This window comes from Nicotiana tabacum, chromosome 20 (assembly GCF_000715075.1).
Source record: "Nicotiana tabacum cultivar K326 chromosome 20, ASM71507v2, whole genome shotgun sequence".
Classification (NCBI taxonomy): Eukaryota; Viridiplantae; Streptophyta; class Magnoliopsida; order Solanales; family Solanaceae; genus Nicotiana; species Nicotiana tabacum.
The window spans coordinates 91,089,920-91,111,367 of record NC_134099.1 but is presented as its reverse complement, the minus strand read 5'-3'; the positions used below and the strand labels follow the sequence as shown (position 1 = coordinate 91,111,367).

The 21,448-nt window shown below is 38.7% G+C and overlaps 1 protein-coding gene across 3 annotated transcripts; it reads right to left on the bottom strand.

The window, feature by feature from the left end:
• Positions 1 to 1,639: 1,639 nt before the first annotated feature.
• On the bottom strand, positions 1,640 to 4,940 carry LOC107817354 (cyclin-B2-3-like). 3 transcript variants are annotated; one of them, XM_016643155.2, is made up of 12 exons: positions 4,674 to 4,940; positions 4,483 to 4,544; positions 4,014 to 4,143; positions 3,864 to 3,920; positions 3,711 to 3,783; positions 3,485 to 3,640; positions 3,284 to 3,412; positions 2,965 to 3,054; positions 2,655 to 2,876; positions 2,423 to 2,521; positions 2,138 to 2,316; positions 1,640 to 2,033 (listed from the first exon to the last, which is right to left on the bottom strand). In XM_016643155.2, the coding sequence occupies exons 2-12, from the start codon at positions 4,535 to 4,537 to the stop codon at positions 1,889 to 1,891; spliced, it is 1,335 nt and encodes a 444-aa protein (XP_016498641.1). In that variant the 5' UTR covers positions 4,538 to 4,544; positions 4,674 to 4,940; the 3' UTR covers positions 1,640 to 1,888. The 3 variants fall into 3 exon arrangements, with proteins under 3 accessions (XP_016498641.1, XP_075097496.1, XP_016498642.1); XM_016643156.2 differs by having other exon boundaries at positions 1,643 to 2,033; positions 3,711 to 3,759; positions 4,674 to 4,939; XM_075241395.1 differs by lacking the exons at positions 3,864 to 3,920; positions 4,014 to 4,143 and having other exon boundaries at positions 1,642 to 2,033; positions 3,711 to 3,759; positions 4,674 to 4,939.
• Positions 4,941 to 21,448: the final 16,508 nt, after the last annotated feature.

Genomic DNA, 21,448 nt, shown 5'->3' with positions numbered 1-21,448 from the left:
AAAGAAATTCAATTTAATATGGTTAAGTGATTTAATAAAGTAAAAATATATATTAAATAATCATGATTATGTGATAGAAATGTATGCGGAACCACAATACCAATTTCGTATAAATATCCGGGTGCGAGTAAATTTTTAATCCCTTTTCATGGTAATTGCTCTATGTCTCCACCTCATGGTTAAAAGTGGAGGAATTGGACTATTACAACAACTCTAACTCGTTTTTTTTTATATCCACATTCAAATTAGAGAGAAGTAATAGTAAAATAGAAGAGAACCGTTGAATTTTAGTTTGTAGATTGGATCTGTGATTAAATTATGAAAGCTCATCAGCTATTGTTTTCCACTTGAAGTCATTTTCTAATAAATTCAAGATCTCTTTGCATATTAAATTACAATTTGCACCTGTAAATGTTTGTTGATGCAGACTAACAGATGGAGCTGTGATGAAGTAGCTGAGTATTACGCGCCTTCCTGATGCCCGTATCAAACTTTTAGAGTTACGGGGCAATGTCAAGAAAACAGCGTGCACGAGGAAATTGAACGAAAACTTGCTTGTATTAAAAGAGAAACGAATACAAGAGGCTAATGTGGTGCCGGGGGAGACACCAATACAGAGATTTGAATTCGTCTGGTTGGCTACCAATATTCAATATAGGCAAGAGAACTGTACAAGAGCAAGCTTAAATAGCTCCTTATTACTTACTACCAGCTAACGTCTAACGACAGGCGGATGCCGGATGGAGGATTTAAGTTCTATGGATTCATTATATCTTTAAAATTATGGGTTCAAACTAAGGGTATCTAATGGGTGGGCCGGGCCGGGTTTGGTAGGGAAAATTTTGAACCGTACGGGTTTGGAACCGGGCCGGTTGCGGGTTAGGGGTTACCGGGCTTAATGAGTTCGAGTTCATCCGGGTAAAAAAATGAACCGTAAGGGTTACGGGTACAAGGGGCCGGGCCGGGTTAATATTTTGTATTTTGTATTTTTTATAACTATTGTAATTTATATTAATATAAAGTAAAAATATAAAGAATACAATGAAGATGTAAAAAAATTGCATTTATAAATTGCAAGTGCTACATTTATTTCAAAATTCAAACATACCAATTGAAAGAGTAAATTACATTTAACAAGTAAATTAACGAAAAAAGAGTAAATTCAAAGGTTTTTGCAGTGCCTTAGACTCTAAAACCTTGAAAGAAATAATAATAATTGAAATCTAGCCTTTAAACCGGGCCGGGCCAGTTAACCGGTTCTACAGGGATTTTGGTTGATCGGGTTTAACCGGTCCGGTTAATTGGATAAATTAAAGTGAACGGACCAACCCCCCTAACCCCAGTAACCCAGCCCTAAGTACCGGGCCGGGCCGAGTTTCAACCGGTCTGGGGCGGGGCGGGTTTCATGCCCGTCCCGGGTCAACCCGGCCCATTTGACACCTATAGTTCAACCCTACTATTTGTTAGAATTTAAGTGAATATTTACACTTCAAGTTACGCTCTGCGTCGAAAGTTCTGGGTTTAGTTGAACCAGAGTTGTAACTCTACATCCGCCACTGCGTCTAAAAGCAAAGGCTGTTTTCTTCTGAACCATGGTTTCACATCAGTGATTAATATGCAAACAAAAGGATTTGCCAAAAGTGCAGACACAAGATGAGGTAAATATATCAGAGATAAGGATGTAAACAGCTTTTAGACACACAAAATAGTAGCAACAATTTTTAAAAGTACTTGGATCTTGGTATATAGAGCAATATAACCAAACAAAAACATATTTCATATCCACAGAAACTAAAAACCTAATCCAACTTGCCAGAGGCAACTTCTGTTGCTCAGTTGCTCTCCACTTCAAAAACATTCTGTCAGCAGCCGCAAGTAACGTCGTGTGCTAAAAGCTTGCCTCTAAAAGAAAAGAAGCAGGTGGGCATTTTGCAACAAAGCCATATTTAGAGATGCTATACTTTCTATGCACACCAGCAAGCTTCCCAGTTGCAGCATTCTGATGGAAAGAAACCATCAGTCTTGAGCACTCCCTGTTATAGAAAAGAAAACAGACCACAACACTCAGAGGGCTCTCTTTGTGTGTTCGATAAAAACAATTCATTGATTCAAACAAAGAAAAGTAGATAATGCTTACAAAAGCTGATCTCGAGTATAGTGGCTATACTTCTCACAAGTTTTACTCCACTCGTTAAGCACACCTAGAGTACATTGGGCTGTAAATATTGCTGCAGCAGCTAGCATTGAAGGTGGGAACCTAAGCATTTCATACTCAACGAGGCATAGTTCAGTCATGAAAAAAGACAGGAGCTCCACCTGATCCAAGAAATGCCAGTAGTTAGTCATGATTCAGAATGGTTGTCATTTATTTAAGCAATTTTCTAGTACTACATAAGTTCATTTAATCAAATTTCTGACTAACCTTCTTATCAGACTGAGCAGCTTTAAGAAATCGCATCATAAACACATATGCTGTAGGCACTGGTAGGTTGAACTGTAAGGTATTGATCATCAACTTCTCCTGCAGAGAGCACTCAATCAAAGTCAAAGGTCACGCTAGAAAAACATTAGCAAGACATCATTAAGTTTTACTTGAATTGGAGCGGCAGAAACATAATTTAAGGTAAAGCATTAAATTTTGATCTGTAACTTACCATCTCAAGCACCTCTTTTCTGGTGTAAGCCTTATCAGAGATCAAAATAAGATCCTCAACGACAGGAACTGAAACTTCTTCATACTTGCAGGCTAGAAGCATAGCTGTTACCCCAACAAGCTGGAGTTTTTTCCTAATCACTTGTTGGACTGCTAAGAATCTATCGATAAGATTTACGGTCAAATACAAAGTCTCTTCCATCAGATCAAACTTGTAATGTACCTACATATTTGATTGGACATTAGTGAGGCCGGAAATCATTGTGTTACTTCATGGAATTCAGAGAAACTGTGGATCATTGTTTTTATACCTCAATCAGCCAGTCAATGAGAATAGCTCTCATCCTCTCATTAATATCAAATTGTTGTTCCATATAATTTGGAGGGGCACAGCTAGAACTCTGAAATGATATACGAATTCATAAAAGTGACTCCATCAAACAAAAAGCTAGAAAGTTATACAAATTTTATCTCATTCATTGACTCTTAAAGGAGATATCAATAATCTGAATGACGGAAATCAGATGAAGAACCTATATTATAACTTAGATAAAAAGTCCATATCCATACAAATTAAATAAATCAATTAAGCTCCTACGAAAGGTGCAGGGGGTGTAAATAATTGCTGACCTCGGTCTTCTTGTAGTAAGCATGCATGTCATCAATGTACTCCGCTACTGCAAGTGGGTTCTTTTTATCAGCACTATCTATGTCCACAATTAGTGTCTCTTCTACATCTTCCATCTCCATCTCAGCGTCCTACATAAGAATACAGAATAAATTGCGACGCCAGAGATCATCCAGACTAAAGATACTGATCAAATTAATTACCATCCGATCAATTTCCTCCATCATTGCTTCTGTATGTTGCACAAACATTGGCACAGGATCATAGTCGCTTGTGGCCTTGTAATCTTCTGCATCAATAATGATGCAGTCTTCTGATTCATTTTTAGCAGGTGCTGTTTGGACTGGCTGCTTTGTTACCTGTGGAAGATAACAACATCAACATCTCCGCTATAACATAATCTAGGATGGCACTTGTTGAAAACTGTACCTCAACCGTTGGTTGCTGCTGCTTGGTAGCCATTTGTGCAGCAAATTTCCTGAAGCAGCAAGAATCCCCCATACTATTAAAAAAGAAACCAGGCCAATGATAAAGTACTTAACACAATAAGAACTATCTTAACCAACAGAATTAATGTCAGACCTTGTGATTGGTCGATGAATTGGAATGGGAGGATTCTTAACACCATTCGCGCTCTTGCTAAAAGAATTGGAAAGATCAAAATACTTAATGAAATTGAGAGAAACGGACATCTCGGAACTCAAAACATTAAAGAGTTTAATCAGTTCTTACTCAGTGATGCCATTTCTCTTGTGTACTTTACAAGGGTATGCTGGAGCTTCAACTATATTCCCATTTATTGTGCTTAGAGCCCTTCTATTAGGCCCCATTGTCACCTTTCCTCCTCCAGCCCCTAATCCCCCTAATAACAAAACCATAGTTTTCCCATCTCTTAAATTTGGATTCGTAATAATCAAGCTAGGATACATACATTAAACTAATCATGATCTTAACTATACAATCAATCAATCAACTAGACATCAATCGCAAACCAGATTAAATCGACTATATATGATTCTAAGTATTCAAAACCATAGATTTTCCATTTCATAAAATTTGTATTGATAATAATCAAGCAAGGATACATACATTAAACTAATCATGATTTTAACTATACAATCAATCAACTAAGACCTCAATCGACAAACCAGATTAAATCGGCTATACATGATTTTGACTAATCAAAATTCAAAAAATTTACCTTGAACATTTGAAGCCATTATAACACCTTGGCAATTCTCGTTTGATCCAACCATCTTGAACCTAATTGACGATTGAACAAACCACATTAAACCCCCCAAAATTATTTTTAAAAAATGGTCAGAATTTAAAGGGTCACAATCAAGAATCAAGCTAAAGAAAAGATCCAGATCATAAACCAAAAACACCAACCTGCAAAATCAAAGATCCTTTACACTAATCCTCAAAAAGGTCCAATCTTTAGTGAAAATAACCCTAATGTTCCACAAAGAAAAGAGAGAGAGAGACTATTAACAAAACCCCATGAAATAATTCAATGGAGTGAAAAATAAATCTTGAAAAAAAGTTTCTCTCTCTCTTTCTTTCTTTCTTTACAGATTATTCTTGGTGTTATATCTCTGAGTTATTTGAAGATATAGAATCAGAAGGGAAATTATGGGCGGCCTTCTATTTTTGTTTTAATATTTTGAAAATAACGGCTAGTAGATTTATAGCCGTAAGATGAAAGGTCGTGTATGTTCCGAGCTTGGACTTAACGGTTACCCTTGATTCCTCATTCAAAATTCTTATTAAAGGCATTTTATGATGCGCTGGCTTGGCCTTTTTTTTCCCTTTTAAAAAAATCTCTCTTGAGATCCTCGATCAGTCAATGTTTGTAGATAGATTACTATACTACTGTGATTTCACTCTTCTTTAGGCAAAAAAATTATCTTTTCTCCTTTCTGTGCATTTGGATCGAATATCCGAAATCCAAACCGATCTGCTCAATTTCGAATTTCGAATTTCGGATTTCGGATATTTGGATCAGATTCGGATTTGATTTATTAAAATTTTGGATTTTTGGATTGGATTCGGATTTGTATAGATTGAACCCGATCGGAAATCCGAATTTATTAGGGGAAGTATAAATACTAATTTTATTTTTAGGTTAGGTCTTAATTCTTATTTCATTCTCGTTCTTTTCTCACAGCCCGACTCAGACTCAGACTCTAACTGGTCATCGCTTCTTCCGTCTCTTGACCGATCTGCTCCTGCTCGTCGCTTTTCAAACCTGTCCTACATGAAAAGGTCATCAAGATAATGCTGCTTCTAAACAATTCAATATACAAATAAAGGGGAACACTATGAACAAGTTGTACTGTTCCAGCCTTTTCAATTCTTGTTGAATTATTAACTATGTGTATATGGATTAGGACTGATGTTCAAGAACTATGTTCCCAAGAATTAGAACTATGGAGATGAAAAAGAACTATGTGGATTAGGACTAATGTTCACAAGAATTAGAACTATGTTGAACTGTTGTTTATGTTAATTTTGTTCTATTATGAACTGTTGAATCCGATCCGAAAATCCGATCACCAAACCGATCCGAAATTATGCAATCCGAAATTTCAATTCGAAATGTGCTAAATCGGATTCGATCCATGCACAACCCTACTTTCAGTTTTTTCTTTACTTTTGAAGACTATGGAATGCTTTCTCTTTTATACGGGTATTGGTTAATATGAAAATTATTTGAAGTTGAAACGTGGCTGGTGAATGTGATTATAACAAGATAACTGTCTAAACTATCAAAATATCTTGTCAAGTATACGAAAGACCTAGAGATATAAACATTATGTCGGAGAGAACATTTAATTACATTATTACCTTACTAGCATTTACAAAATAATGTGATTGAGTTGCTTGTGTTTATGATTAGAAAAGAAAGTAATCCAAATTTAAATTATGTATGTGTACTCTATATAAGCAAATGAAAGACATAATAAATGGCAAAACCAATGATAAGGGTGATTCCGAGCTCGATGAAGAACCTGCCCTTTCCAAACTTGCACTTATGAACAACTTAAGAACAAAAATAAGAACTTTGAACAACAACGAGAATTGAAATAAATTGCTTTGATATGCGTGTTACAATGTGTCACATGAATAATAAGCTTTCCCTTCATATAATATGGGAATTTTACCCTAAGTACAATTCTAAGAAAGGTAAAAATCTTTTGTTCACCAATCACTGATTTTTCGCCGATACGAACCGAGATTCACGTCGTGATATCCAGTAGGGCACGAACATCACAACCCTTTGTTAGTCGTGTGCAGTCGTTTGGTAATGCTCTTCGAAGTCTTAATCCTTGAACTAAACTCGGAGGACATGAGCCCAATATCCCCGATGGTAGGTGTTTTGCCCGAGCCCCAATACGAGGGGATCCTCGCTCTGACTTTGATTCACTATAGTGACGTTTCTGCTCCGTTTGAATTACCAAAAAACCGAGGTGTTCAGTGAGCCCGGTTTTACCCGTATACAGCTAGTCCCCTTGTTTCTCAGAGAGTAGGCTTGCCGAAATGATGGAAAAACGATAGATGATTCTAATTGCTTCCTTCGTGCATTACGAAGAGGGAGCTGAAACGTCCCATCAATCGCGATGTTCTGACTTTGGACAAGTGTCGCTCACCGGCAGGTTGCCTCCGAATGCGAAGCGTCAGCTATTTCCCTGTAAAAGCTTACTCCTTTTGTCCTTTTTCTACTTTTCGACCAAATCACTTCCTTCGAGCTTTCCTCTCATCAAACCTTCATATCTTTATCCTTGTTCTTCAATTTTTGTAGCAATCTTCAAACTTCTGCCTAGATTTTTTTCAACTCTTCATACCCTGTTCTTTATTTTCAAAACCCGTAAAAACTTTGCGTTCATTTCTCAAATTTTCAAACACTCCCCCCAGATAACAATGGCCAAAACATCGAAAATCATTCCTCAATCAGTTGCCTCTTTATCTTCTCAACCGGTCGTTGGTACTGAAGCGGTTGCCCCCGAAGTGGTCGTCCTTGAAACGGCTTCCCTCATTATGGTTGCTAACAAATCGGTCGCTGAGCCTCCTTTGAAAACGTTCATTCCTGGGGGCTACTCGATTGCCGATAACTTTAAGGTTGAGAAACCTTCACGCAAATAGGACAGGGTGAAGGGGTCTCGAGGTACATATGTTCCGTGACTGAGGATGTTCTTCCCATAGTTCGTAAAAACTGCAATTGGGAAGGCAATGACGTAGTAGTCCCCGGGCCCGAGGATGCCGTTATTACCCATGTGGAGGGGTACTTAAGTATTTACACTTATCCCTTTACGATGGGTCCCGCATACCTGATCGTTCTGGAGTTCTATAAGAGGTACGGGGTGTGCCTCGGAAAAATTCATCCATCAGTGTGAAGGATCGTGATCCTCCTCCACTACTTTATGAATAAAACCGCATCTCGTTATTTCACGATCGACCACCTGCTTTGATTATACAGTCCTCGGATGTTCCGAGGGGAACTGATCAAGCTTACTCGTCGGGCCAACAAAAAATTGATCAGATCGACCAGCTTTGAAAAGAGATGGATGAGATCCAAGTCACAGCCAACAGGTGGAGGAACAAGATGGATATGCTGGCCTCGGAGAAAGAAACCGCTCTCGTAAAGCTTTCTTCAGTAGAGGTTCAGCTCCAGGTAGTGCAGGAGAAAGCTGATAAATAGGCTAAGCTTAGTGAAGATCTCCAAGCACAACTGAGCTCGGTCGTCGTGAAATGGATTTCTCCCGGACAAGAGCTCGACGCAGTGAAGTACCAATTGGAGATGACTTCTGCTGATGCCGAGGAGATGGTGACCCAATACAAGGCCGATATTGAGGCATCCGAGGTCCGCCTGAAGACCACTACCGAATACGTGAGGTGACTGTCTCGTAGGGAGACCCTCAAAGAGATTCATGCTCGAGGCTTTGATCTATCTGCCAAGATCGAGGAGGCCAAAAGACTTGAGCTCGAGGCCAAGAGATTAGTCGAACCCAAAGGTGAAGAGGGCTGTGATGACCAGATAGGTCATCTTATGTTTTTTAACCTAATTCTGCACTTCGAAACTTTAAATATATCATTTTATTCCTCCTTAATTAGCATACACAACCCGAACATGTTTCCGGAAAGCTTTTATGTTAAAAGCTGAGAAAAACATGAAAATTTTCTTTGAAATCCATTGGAGTTGACTTCGGTTAACTCTTTGAGAAAATGGACTTGAATTTGTATTTTGACGGTCCCGGTGGGTCCGTATCGTGATTTGGGACTTGGATGTATTCTTGGAATCAAATTCAGAAGTCCCTAGCCTGAGATATCGGACTTTGTTGAAATTTGAAAGTTAAAGGCTTAATGAATTTGAAATGTTTGACCATTAGTTGACTTTTGGATATTGGGTCCGTATTTTAGTTCTTGAACTCGGTATAGCTCTAATACCATATTTATGACTTGTTTGTAAAATTTGGTGAGAAACTAAGTTAGTTTGACGTGATTCAGACGTCCGATTGTAAAAATAGAAGTTTCAAAGTTTTCTTGAAAATATCGTTTGATTTGGTGCTCAATTTGTAATTCTAGGTGTTATTTTGGTAATTTGATCGTGAGAGCAAGTTCGTACGATGTTTTTAGATGCGTGTGCACTTTTGGTTTAGAGCCCTGAGGGCTCAGGTGAGTTTCGGATAGGCTACAGAGTGAAATTGGACTTAGAAATGTTGCTGGTATTTCCAGTTCTGGTACAGGCCTTTGATATCGCATTTGCAAGATCAGGCATCGCATTTGCGACCTCTGAGGGTTTCGAATTTGCGAGCTACTCATCGTATTTGCGAAGAGCAGTTGGGCCACCTTATGTTTGCATTTGCGATATGTACTTTGCATTTGCAATGGGGACTGGGGGGATTCTTCGCATTTGTGATCATGGGGTCGCATTTGCGATTAGGCCAGTCCCCAATTGCAAACTATTCTTCGCATTTGCGAAGGAAGCAAAAATGTAGAGGGCTTCGCATTTGCGATGTTTTCTTCGCATTTACGGGGTTCACATTTGCGAATCCCAGGTCGCAAATGCGACATCTGCAACTGATCAAAAATGGGACTTAAACGAGATTTTTGGTTCATTCTTCAAAATTTCAAACTCAAGAACCCTAGAGGCGATTTTTCAAAGAACTTTACTTCCCCAAATCATTGGTAAGTGATTCTAAACTAGTTTATTTCAATCTTTCACTACTTTTCCTAAGATTTCAATCTAAAATCTAGAGTTTTCATGGTGGAAACTAGGGGTACCCTTTTGGTAGAATTAGGAATTTTTGAAAAATAGGGATTTAGACCTCAAATTGAGGTTGGATTCCAAAACAACTTATATAACCGGGCTCGGGGATGAATGGGTACTCAAATTTTGGTCCAAATTTCGGGTTTGGACCAAGCGGGCCCGGGTGTTGACTTTTTCAATAATGACCTAAATTGTGTTCTTTACATTCGTGGGTAGTTCCTAAGGCTTAATTTGAATTGTTTGGTTGGTAAATTACTAGATTCTATTGGTTCAGAGGCTTGTTTGAAATGCAAAGCGGTGGTTGAGCTTTGAGTTTGGTCTTTGGAGCGAGGTAAGTATCGTGGTTAACCTTGACTTGAGTGATTAGAACTTATTTGTCTATTTGCTACATGTTTAGTTGTTGGGTACAATGTATATGTGAGGTGACGGGTACTTATGCGTAGTTGTCAAGTTATAATATGCGGGTGAAACTTGTTCTTTGAAATTGTTGCCTTCCTTGATCATATTATCCATGCGTAGATTAGTTAATTGTTAAATTGATCATTCTTATCATGTTTATGTGCTTTGGTGATAATTGATTATTGATTCCGAGTTGAGATTGGTATTGTGGAACCGTTGTTGAAGTAAGGCTTATACTTGTTGATCCTATCTCCTTGTTTTTACTTGTTCATTATTATGTGGTAAGGGAAAGTGTTAATACACGAAGGGTGATGCCATGTCGTATATGAGTGTTAATGCACGAAGGGTGATGTCGTGCTATATTATGAGTGTTAATGCATGAAAGGTGATGTCGTGCCATATTGAGAGTGTTAATGCACGAAGGGTGATGTCGTGCCACATTATGAGAGTTAATGCACGAAGGGTGATGCCGTGTTGTTTCTGTTGATTTATATTGTGCGGTTGAGAGTGAAAACATGAAGGGCGATGCCGTGTATTTTGCCTTATTGTGTTGAATTACTTTCACTGGTCAAAAGCATATTGATTGTCCTGGTTATCATTTCTGTTGAAACTCTCATATCTTGTACCCCTTTTAGAATGTCCCTCTCCCGATATTACTTGTCTAGCTCTTAGTTGTTGTTATTTGGTACATATACTGTTATCTACATAGGTTTATTATGTAGGTGTCTTGTCATAGACTCGTTACTACTTCGTCGAGGTTAGGCTCGACACTTACCAATATATGGGGTTGGTTGTACTGATACTATACACTGCACTTCTGTGCAGATTTTGGCACCAGCCCTAGCTGATCGTGAGGTTAGCAGCTGGACTTGCTCATCAGGAGACCCAAGGTAGATCTGCTGGTGTCCGCAGACCCTGGAGTCTCTTCGTAGTCTTATTATTTTACTATTTCTTTTCTTTCAGAACAGTGTATTTCTTTCAGACTCTGTTTGTAGTAAATCATAGTAGCTCGTGAGTTGTCACTCCAGATCCTAAATGTATCAAATATTATAGGGTATATGTCATTCCGCAAATCAGTTTTAGCTTCTATTTAGCTTAATTATTTTTGTTGTTAAAATTGACTAAAGTTGACTTAAGAATCCTCTAAGTTGGCTAGCCTAGTAAGTGAAATGTTAGGCACTATCACGGTCCTGAAGGTGGGAATTCTGGATCGTGACAAGGGCTCCGAAGGTTCTGAGTACTCCGAAGGCCTTAACAGTTCCGGTGATGACTTGGGCTCTGGTGAAGATCAGGCATGAATGCCTTAGGTTTTTTAAGTTTTTGTGTACGTACTTTTTGTTTATTTTGAGGCCGTTTTTGTTGGGCTTATGTAAAGATATTCCAGAATATATATAATTCTCCCCTTTGACAACTTCAACTATTTTATTATCTTTTCATAATTTTCATTTTCACAAATATTTCTAATGCCTTAGCATAAGATCTAATGTAATAACAAGTCATTTGTTTTTCGGAGGTTCAAACAGAACCCGACCTTGATACAATTTTTATTTGCTCGAAGCTTTGGAAACTCAGAGTGACCGAGAGTTTTCAAAAATGCTTAAGTATTCTTAGATGACGCTTTTGCCGAGGGTAACCTTTTGGCAGTTTTTGAATTTTTATTGAAGTACTTGTGTATTGATTTATTCGGACGTCTCCGAACGATTTTTAGGGTGGCCATATCCTTTTAGGTTTGGGCACTGCCTAATAGGTTTTGTGCCTCCGTGTTTCGATAACTCGAGCCACCCGAACTTGTCTCTGACGGTAGTCCCCGAGTGGGGGTAGTCTTTTGGGCTCGGATAGAGGTGGCCCTTGGGATCGATACTCTCCGAATAAGAGTATCCCTTAGACTCGAATGTGGGTAGCCCTTGGGATTGATAGTCCCCGAACAGGGATAGCCCTTAGGCTCAATGCTTTAAAAGGTAGAAATATGTAATAGCAAGGTGGGAACTTTCTTTCATTTCTATGTGTAAAGTACATGATTGAAAGCGTGCAAAGCTAGGATTGCAGCTACGGTGGGATACGCGGGCACGATTCATTTGCCGTGTGGACCTTACAATTAATCTTAACCACCGAGCCTAAACTGTTTACTTATAAAGTTCCCTCTTATCTTGCTAAGAAGTCCAAATCAATGGTGATGGCCCCCAGTATTCGAGGTCGATCTTGTGAGGGCTCGGATATTGTTGATGCCACTTGACTCCGATTAAAAATCGGTCTTCAATTCTAAGTTAGCACAATTTATTGTTGCCTCGTAAAAACCTTGTCGGAAAATCCATTTAGGACAAAACCGATTCAAGGAAAAAAGAGTACAACGTGTGCTTTCAGACCTAATAGTCACACTCCCCTTTAATTGGTTCCTGCAAGTGTTAGTCTGGTTCACAATATTATAAAAAGGTGAATGAGATCGTACCTTAGCAATAGTACCGTTTCAAGTGAGTCATGTTCCAATTATTCAGTAACTGTGCACCATTTCCCGCTTCAAGTTTGTATGAACCTTTGCCGGTAATCCCGACGACTCGATATGGTCCTTTCTAATTTAGTCCCAACTTTCCTTTGTTTGGGTTCCGGGTATGCAGTGTTACCCTTTCTTAATACTAGGTCTCCGATATTGAAGTTTCAGAGGTTGGCTCTTTGGTTGTAGTACCTTTCGATCCGCTGCTTCTGGGCGACCAACCGGACTAGGTCGACATCATGCCTCTCATCCAATAGTTCTAGGCTCTTGCTCATGACTTCACCATTTGATTCTTCGATCGCATATCGGAACCTGAGACTCGGTTCCCTCACTTCGACTGGTATTAGAGCTTCAGCACCGTAGACCAACAAAAATGGGGTGAGCCCAGTGCTAGATTTTGAGGTTGTACGGTATGCCCACAAGACTTCGTGCAAAATTTCCTTCCATTTTCCTTTGGCATCGATCAACCTTTTCTTCAGGTATTGAAGTATGTTCTTGTTTGTAGATTCCGCCTATCCGTTTCCACCGGGGTGGTAGGGTGTGGATCGAATCTTTTTGATCTTGTGGTCTTCGAAAACTTGCTTACCTTGCCGCCGATGAACTGCTTCCCGTTATCATACACGATCTTGGCCGGTATCCCGAATTGGCATATTATGTGATCCCAAATAAAATTGATGACTTCTTTATTCGGATTTTCTCGAATGCTTGAGCTTCGACCTATTTAGAAAAATAGCCAATCATAAACAATATCCAGGAGCCCATGGTTGGGGACCGACAATGTCCATTCCCCATTTTATGAACGGCCAAAGTGACAAGAATGAGTGTAGTAGTTCTCTGGGTTGATGGATCATCGGAGCATGTCTTCGATAGCCCTTGCATTTTCGTACAAAGTCCCTTGGGTTTTTTGAATAAAGAACTACTTTTATTTTATCAGTTAAATAATGCATTTGTTTTTTTGAATAAATATAGTTTGAATACGGTCTTCAATGGAATAAACATAATTATATAAAAAGCCGACAATATTGGGGATCTCCGAACCCAATTGAGCAATTCTGCATAACTGCAAATTGCGTAGACCTGAGACCATATTCACTCTTTTGTTTATTTGTCATAATGTCCGTCACATTACAACAACAATAATAAATTTAGTATAATTCTGTAAGTGGGGTCTAGGGTAGAGTGTACGTAGACCTTATCCCTACCTTGAAGGTAGAGAAGTTGTTTCTGGTAGACCTCCGACTCACTGTCTCTCACATTATTTGTTATACTATGATGTGGTGATAACATCATTTTAAAAAAGTGCTTGTGGGAAATAATGACAAAGTTGACATTAAAATATGGCGTGAAACGGTTTTTTTTCTTCTTCAAAATATTATTTTGATGATATTATTTTTAATATTGATTTAAAGAAGATTGATCTTACTACTTATATGCAACCATCATTCCTTGGCACGGGAACATTGCACATTACACATCTCATATGATCTAGCTTTCATCGGCTACTTCTTGAAGAGCATTTCGATTCCATAATTATCTTTTTTTTTTTCTTTTGAAAAATGCATAGTGAAAAGGGACTAAGGGAGCAATGTAGTCAGTTCAGCGAAATTATTGCAGAAATGACACAGGTAGCCACTCGAAAGGGCTGCTATTTAGGAATTAGCCTGTGTGTCCTAAATTTCAGTTTAATTTTTCAGGACAAAAATGTTTTGAAGTTATGATTTTTAGTTTAAAATTTCAGGACAAAATAAGTATTGGCTAATCTTTAAATAGCATCCTTAAGAATGGTTATTTGTGCACTTGCCCCAAAAAAAATTCAAAGTAATTTATCACTTATTCTACAAAGGGGCCAGTGAAATGCTCGAGTATTGGGAAAAAGGTCAGATTTATCCTTCTACATTAGTAAATTATCCACGTTTATCCCTAGTTCTACTATTCGTCCAAATATATCCCTATCGTTAAGAAAGTAGTCAAAAATGTCCCAACCTTAATGGCTATCATTGTGGCAAAGGACCCTCTCAATAAAAAATTCCACATCATTAAATAGAAATTGTGGACTCTATGTGTATCCAAAAATAAATTAGAAATGAAATAGAAAAAAGTAAGAAAAAATAAAAGGAAACGATAAAGAAACTTAGAAAAAAAGTAAAAGATCTATTCGTGTGGTTGGATGTTTTCGAGCCCAGTCGTGTTTTAGCTTGTACGGTCGCTCGGTCTTCATTGTTTGAGCGCATCAGGGAGAGGCAGTATGATGGCTCTCATTTGCTTGTTCTTAGGTATACAATGCGACACGGTGATGCCAAGCAGGTTACGGTAGGAGATGATGGAGTTTTGAGGATGCAGGGTCGTGTATGTGTGCCTAATGTGGACGGACTACGGGAGTTGATTCTAGAAGAGGCCCACAGTTCCCGGTATTCTATTCATCCGGGCGCTGCCAAGATGTATCAGGACTTGCGGCAACATTATTGGTAGAGGAGAATGAATAAAGATATAGTGACATATGTGGCTTGGTGTCTAAATTGTCACCACGTAAAGTACGAGCATCAGAGACCTGGTAGTTTGCTTCAGAAGATAAAGATTCCTGAGTGGAAGTAGGAGCGTATCACTATGGATTTCGTTGTTGGACTCCTACGGACTCATAGGAAGTTCGATGCAGTTTGGGTTATTGTGGATAGACTGACCAAGTCAGCGCATTTCATCCCTGTAGCATTTACCTATTCTTCAGAGCGGTTGGCAGATATTTATATCCGCGAGATCGTTCGTCTTCATGGTGTGCCCGTGTCTATTATTTCTGATCGAGGTACATAGTTTACCTCGCATTTCTCGAGGGCAGTGTAGTGTGAGTTGGGCATGCAGGTTGAGCTGAGCACAACATTTCATCCTTAGATGGACGGACAGTCCGAGCGCACTATTCAAATATTAGAGGATATGCTCTGCGCTTGTGTTATTGACTTCAGAGGCTCATGGGACCATTTCTTGCCGCTAGGGAGTTTGCCTGCAACGACAACTATCAGTTGAGCATCCAGATAGCTCCCTATTAGGCATTATGTGGTAGACGGTGTCAATCGCCAATTGGATGGTTTGAGCCGGGGGAGGCTCAGTTATTGGGTTTAGATTTTGTACAAGATATGTTAGATAAGGTTAAGATCATTCAGGATAGACTTCTCGCCGGTCAGTCTAGGCAGAAGAGTTATGCCGATGGTAATGTCCGTGATGTTGCATTCACGGTCGGAGAGAGAGTGTTGCTTCGGGTATCACCCATGAAGAGTCTAATAAGGTTTGGAAAGAAGGTCAAGTTGAGCCCTAAGAACATCGGGCCTTTTGAGATTCTTGAACGAGTGGGAGAGGTGTCTTACAGACTTGCGTTGCCACCTGGTTTATCAGCGGTCCATCCATTGTTCCATGTGTCCATGCTTCGGAAGTATCACGGTGATCCATACCACGTGTTAGACTTCAGCACTGTCCAGCCGGACAAGTATTTGACCTATGAGGTGGAGCTGACAGCTATTCTAGACCGACAGACTCGCCAGTTGAGATCGAAGAGTTATCCTTCAGTTTGAGTGTAGTCGAGAGGTCAGCCCGTTGAGGCAGCTACCTGGGAGTCCGAGTCCGATATACGGAGTAGATATCCCCACCTTTTTTTCCAGCTCAAGTACTTTTCTATGTCTGTTCGAGGACGAACGGTTATTTTAAAGGTGGAGAATGTGATGACCAGGTAGGTCATCTTATGATTTAAAATCAAATTCTATGTTCCGAGCCCTTTAAAACCTTATTTTACCCCTCCTCGATTTACGTGCATAGTTCGGGCGTGTTTTCGAAAAGTTTTTGTGTTGAAAGTTGATAAAAATATGGATTTTTGCTTAAAAACTTTATTTGAGTTGATTTCGGTCAATATTTTTGGTAAACGGACCCGGATTCGTGTTTTAACAATCCTGGTGGGTCAGTATCGAAATATAGGACTTGGGCATATGCCCGGAATCAGATTCGGAGGTCCCTAGCTCGAGTTATGAATTTTTGATAAAAATTGAAAGTGTGAAAATTTAATGGTTTTTAAGAAATTATTAATGTTTGATTTTGTTGGTATCGGGTCCGTATTTTGGTTTTGGAGCCCAGTGCAGGTTCATTATAATATTTAAGACTTGTACGTAAAATTTGGTGAGAAACAGAGTTGGTTTGACGTGATTCGGACGTCCGGTTGTGAAAATAGAAATTTCAAAGTGTTCTTTAGAATTTCATTTGATTTGATGCTAAATTCGTGATTTTATGTGTTATTTTGGTGATTTGATCACACGAGCAAGTTTGTATGATGTTTAAGACTTGTGTGTATGTTTGGTTTGGAGCCCCGATGACTCGGGTGATTTTTGGATAGGCTATAGAGTGTTTGGAACTTAGGAATCATAGCTGGTGTTCTTCAGGTCTATAGACTTCGCATTTGCGAAGAAATTATTGCATTGCGAGTAGTGGGCGGGAAGGGCTGTCACACCTCCTTTTTCACCTACACCCCGGAAAAGGGTATATGTAAAGGGAGTTTTTCTAATTAAAGGACAATCGAAATGAGATTTATTTTAAGAAATTTAGAGTCGCCACTTGGGAGATTTATGGTGTCCCAAGTCACCGATTGAATCCCGAATCGAGGAAAATATGACTCTGTTTAACAGTCAGTGAACCAGAAATCTGAGTAAGGAATTCTGTTAACCCGGGAGAAGGTGTTAGGCATTCCCGGATTCCGTGGTTCTAGCACGGTCGCTCAACTGTCATAATCAGGTTATTTATCTGATTTTAATACATGTTGAACCTATGTGCCAATTTTAGCTTTCGACCGCTTTTATTCAATTATTTTTAGAGAAAGTTGAACGTCGTTTAAAACGTTTCTTTGGATCGCATCACATGAAATGCACCCGCAATCCTGAACACATTTTATTCAACGTTTTTGGGATTTGATTTGGGTCACATGAAATGCACACCCGAGTTTAAGAAGGTAAATTATTAAAGCGCACCTAAAGTGACTAATGCGTTATTATCTTTGGGGAGGGCTGTGAAATTCGCTAAACGGCCCATCTCGAATTCTAAGTATTTTATTATAGACATTTAAGAGGACCCCGCAATTTATGCATTTTGTTTAGCAGAGCTCGCCTCATTTATTATTTAAAGGCCAACCTAAAGCAAACTACAATTTTCTACTTAGTTTCTCTCTAATAATAAAAGAAAAGCCCTAATTAATTAGTATTGTTGAAGAACTAATATACTTACGTCCTTGACTTTTATTCAAAAATTCAGTAATTCCCTTGGGCTTCAAGCTCAGCCCAGTAAGAATAAGACATAGTCAAAACTCAAGTTGGGCTTCGGACAGACTTCATTCAGGCCCAACTGTGAGCACGTGATTTTTGTTGCACGAAAACTACTCCAAAAGAAATCAAAAATAAAACAAATTTCATCTGTATACAATTTTTGAGAATTGGCGTGATATTTTGGTAATTATTTTGTCCGTAAATGTTTACCCTTGTTATAGTTAATTGAAAAATACAAAAATACATGTTGCATGCATATTTAGGATTTAATCATGCATTTAGGAATTAGTTAAACCATCATTTAGCTCTAAAAGGAAAATCAAAAAATATATAAATATATATACCTTTTTATTCTATTTTTTGTCTTTGAGTGATTTTATTTTAAGGTTTTAATTTATGTGTTAATTGTTGTAAGTGTTAATTAATATTTGTGTAGTTTTATTTTTAATTTTACAATTTAATTAGGAATTGTGTTTAAATTAGAAAATTAAAAGAAGAAAAAGAAGTTGAAAAAAATGAAAAAATTCGGATTGGACCAAACAAATCAGGCCCAAATCGATACATAGACCTAGTCCAAATCAACCTGGTCTCACAGATGGTGAAACGACGCCGTATTGGCATCCCCATTCCGAACCATTGATTGATTCAAATGAACGGCCCAGATTAGACCATTCACTTACCCAAACGACGCCGTATAGGGCTATATGATCTCAACCGTTAACCCAATCCTATCCAACGGCCTCAAACCATCCCCAGATGCCCGACCCATTTAACCCCGGACCAACCGGATCTCCTTTTAAGTGGAACGACACCGTTTTACACTAGCCAAGGGATCCTGGCCATTGATCACTTTCTATCCAACGGCCAGGATCAATTCTTCTAAGCCGTATATAAGCCTAACCCCTTTACCCTGCCCCCCTATCCAAACACCCCCCCTTCCGTCGTCTCTCTCAGAGACGAACCAAACATCCCGTTTCAAACCCTAGCCGCCACCCCTCACTCTCGCCGTAAACCCGACAACCACGACGCTGATGACCACCAAAATAACACCCCTGATACACCCAACCACCCTGAACACGAATCCGTTAGCATCTTGCCTCGAATCATTCCCTATCGTCTCGAATCTTTATTTGAAGGTTCGAGCAAAACCCCCATCTATACCAACCAACCCCAGATTCACACCGGTCACTACCCTGGCTTCACTCGTGATCAAACCAAGCTTGGTTTGGTTCGAATCTAGGTAGAGACCCTCAAGCCCCAAATCAGACCGTATAAACCCTAGAACTCAAAGCCTTGGGGATCCGTCCAGTTTAAACAAATGATGGGGATCTAATAGACCTTAATCGAGGTGTTCTCAGTTGAGAACACTTCGATTAAAGTCCGTTCGACCTCAAATGATCGAGTTTGGTTCAAGCCTGGGTCGTTTTGTTTGTGAGCTTCCAAGGTAAGTTTCTCTTTCCCTTCTGTTCTTGTTTGAATGCTGTTTTTGTTTGTTAGCATGTTTAGTTAATTTGTTGATTTTTCTGTTATTTTCTTTCAATTCTCGTCGTCTTCATAAGACCTTTTATTTGGTCGACTCTTCTTCTGACCATTGTTAAATACGTGTGATAAGATACGTATTCGATTTGATTAATATCATCGAGTGGTAATTCATGTAGGTTCCCTATTTTGTGCAAAGCTGCTGAAATCATTTGGTGCCCTGTTTAGTCTTATTTGTTTATGGATTGATTGTTCTATGATATAGCTAGTATTGTCGATTGGATAAATGTCGTCGATTAGTTTTACAGGTTTGAATGCTAGAATAATCTGATTCATACTGCTTCACATTTTTGATCGAATCATTGTTTGAATTTAGTTGTGAATTGGTTATAGTTGTAGTACATTAGAGAGCAGTTAGCAATCAACTGTTAGGGCAGTAGTTCAGATTCCCAGAGGGGTATTTTGGGATGTCAGAATCCTGAAAATTGTTCAATTTTAATGGTATGTCAGTATAATACTAATATACCACTAAACTAATGAATAAAATAGGGATCAATGGTGGGAGTGATAATGTGTTAAGTGCCTTTATTGGCTGGAAATCAGAAATAACATGGGCTTTTAATAAAGAAGTGAAGATCTGACACCATTTTTTAAAAAAGGGGGGGGGGGGCTGAATAAAAGGGGAAATCAGAATATCATGGGCTGAATGATAAAAGGGGATTAAGGAGTGCACATGGGAAAGAATATACAGGCTGAAAAAGCTAAAGCTGGAATAAAAAAAAAGGGGCTGACTGGTCTTTTAAAACACACTTCTTGGTTATAAATAAGAGGCTGAGGACAGATTGAGAGAGGACTGGATTTTGATTTTTAGGAGTTGAGTACTAGAAAAAAAAATAGATTTGGGGAGTTGAAATAGGCTGAAAGTTGAGCTAATTTTCCAGAACTAAAAGAGTAGTTTGAGAGATAAAAGAGGTTTCTGTTACACTGTTGAACATCAGGACTGTAGCTGGTACTGTTTTATTAGTCTTTATGAGGTTTTTCACTGTTTCTGTTGGAGTTCTGTTAATACTCAAATCTGCACTGGTTATTTGTTACTATTAACACTGGTTGTTGCTGCTTGGTTTTCTGAAGTTACTACTGGGTTTTCTTAAGTTGCTACTGGGTCTTAGTCTTTTATTGGGCTATCTCTGTCACTGTTACTGGTTTGTGGCTGTTCTGTTAACTGTGTTGCTGTGTTGTTGCATACTGCTCTGCTGATCATCACCCTCTTCTTCTTTTATTTCAATACCAGGTACGCTTTCCAATAGACTATGATGTAGCTGGGAGGTGTACAAGTGAAATGAAATGCTCATGGGAATTAATGTATCATGTGGAGTACCTATAGTTTAACCAATTATGTGATAAATATTTGTATAAGTTTCATTTTTGTAATTCGATAAGGATGCATGATGTACTCTTTTACTTAATTGGGACTATTTGTTTTTTTAGCTTTAGTGGTAGTCGTCAGTTGCAGATCCAGTTGTAGTTGGTTATGTAGTTTGTGGAATGAACAAATAGTTAATGGATTAGTTGTTTAGATTTCATCTCTAATTGGTTTGGGTATTTAAGGCAGACTTTAATAGGTTCGTGTTTAATTCCATTAGTCTCAATCACATACAAATGATAGTTCAAATCAACTTGGAGAATGGTTGGTCTGCTTTAGCATTTTTGTCAACCTCGTATGCATATTATAATTTCAGCTTTAGTAGTTCATTTATAGAATAAGGCACGAAACAATCTTCCATTTTTCGAGTTCGAGTGCATTTTTTTTGTTAGCCTCTAGTGTAAACCTAATAACCAATAAGAGGCCCGAACTCGCTAAGCATGTAAATCCATTAAGACTTTTTCTTCTTTCGTATTTAGAGACGAACTTAATAGAGAAAATGCAGTCACTTTAGGATTATCCTTTTAAAATAAATGAGACGAGCCTCGCTAAATAAACTGCGGGGCCCTCAATAAATGTACATTTTAACTACTTAGACTTCGGGAGGAGCCGTTTAGCAAACTTCACGGCCGTCCCCAGAAATAAGAACGCGATAGGCTCTTTAGGCGCGTGTTTAATAATTTCACCTTCTTAAATTTGGGTGTGCATTTCATGCAACCCAAATCCAAATCCCAAAGCGTCGAATCAAATGTGTTCAGGATTGCGGGTTCATTTCATGCGACGCAATCCAAAGATATATCTCAGACGACGTTCAATTTTCTT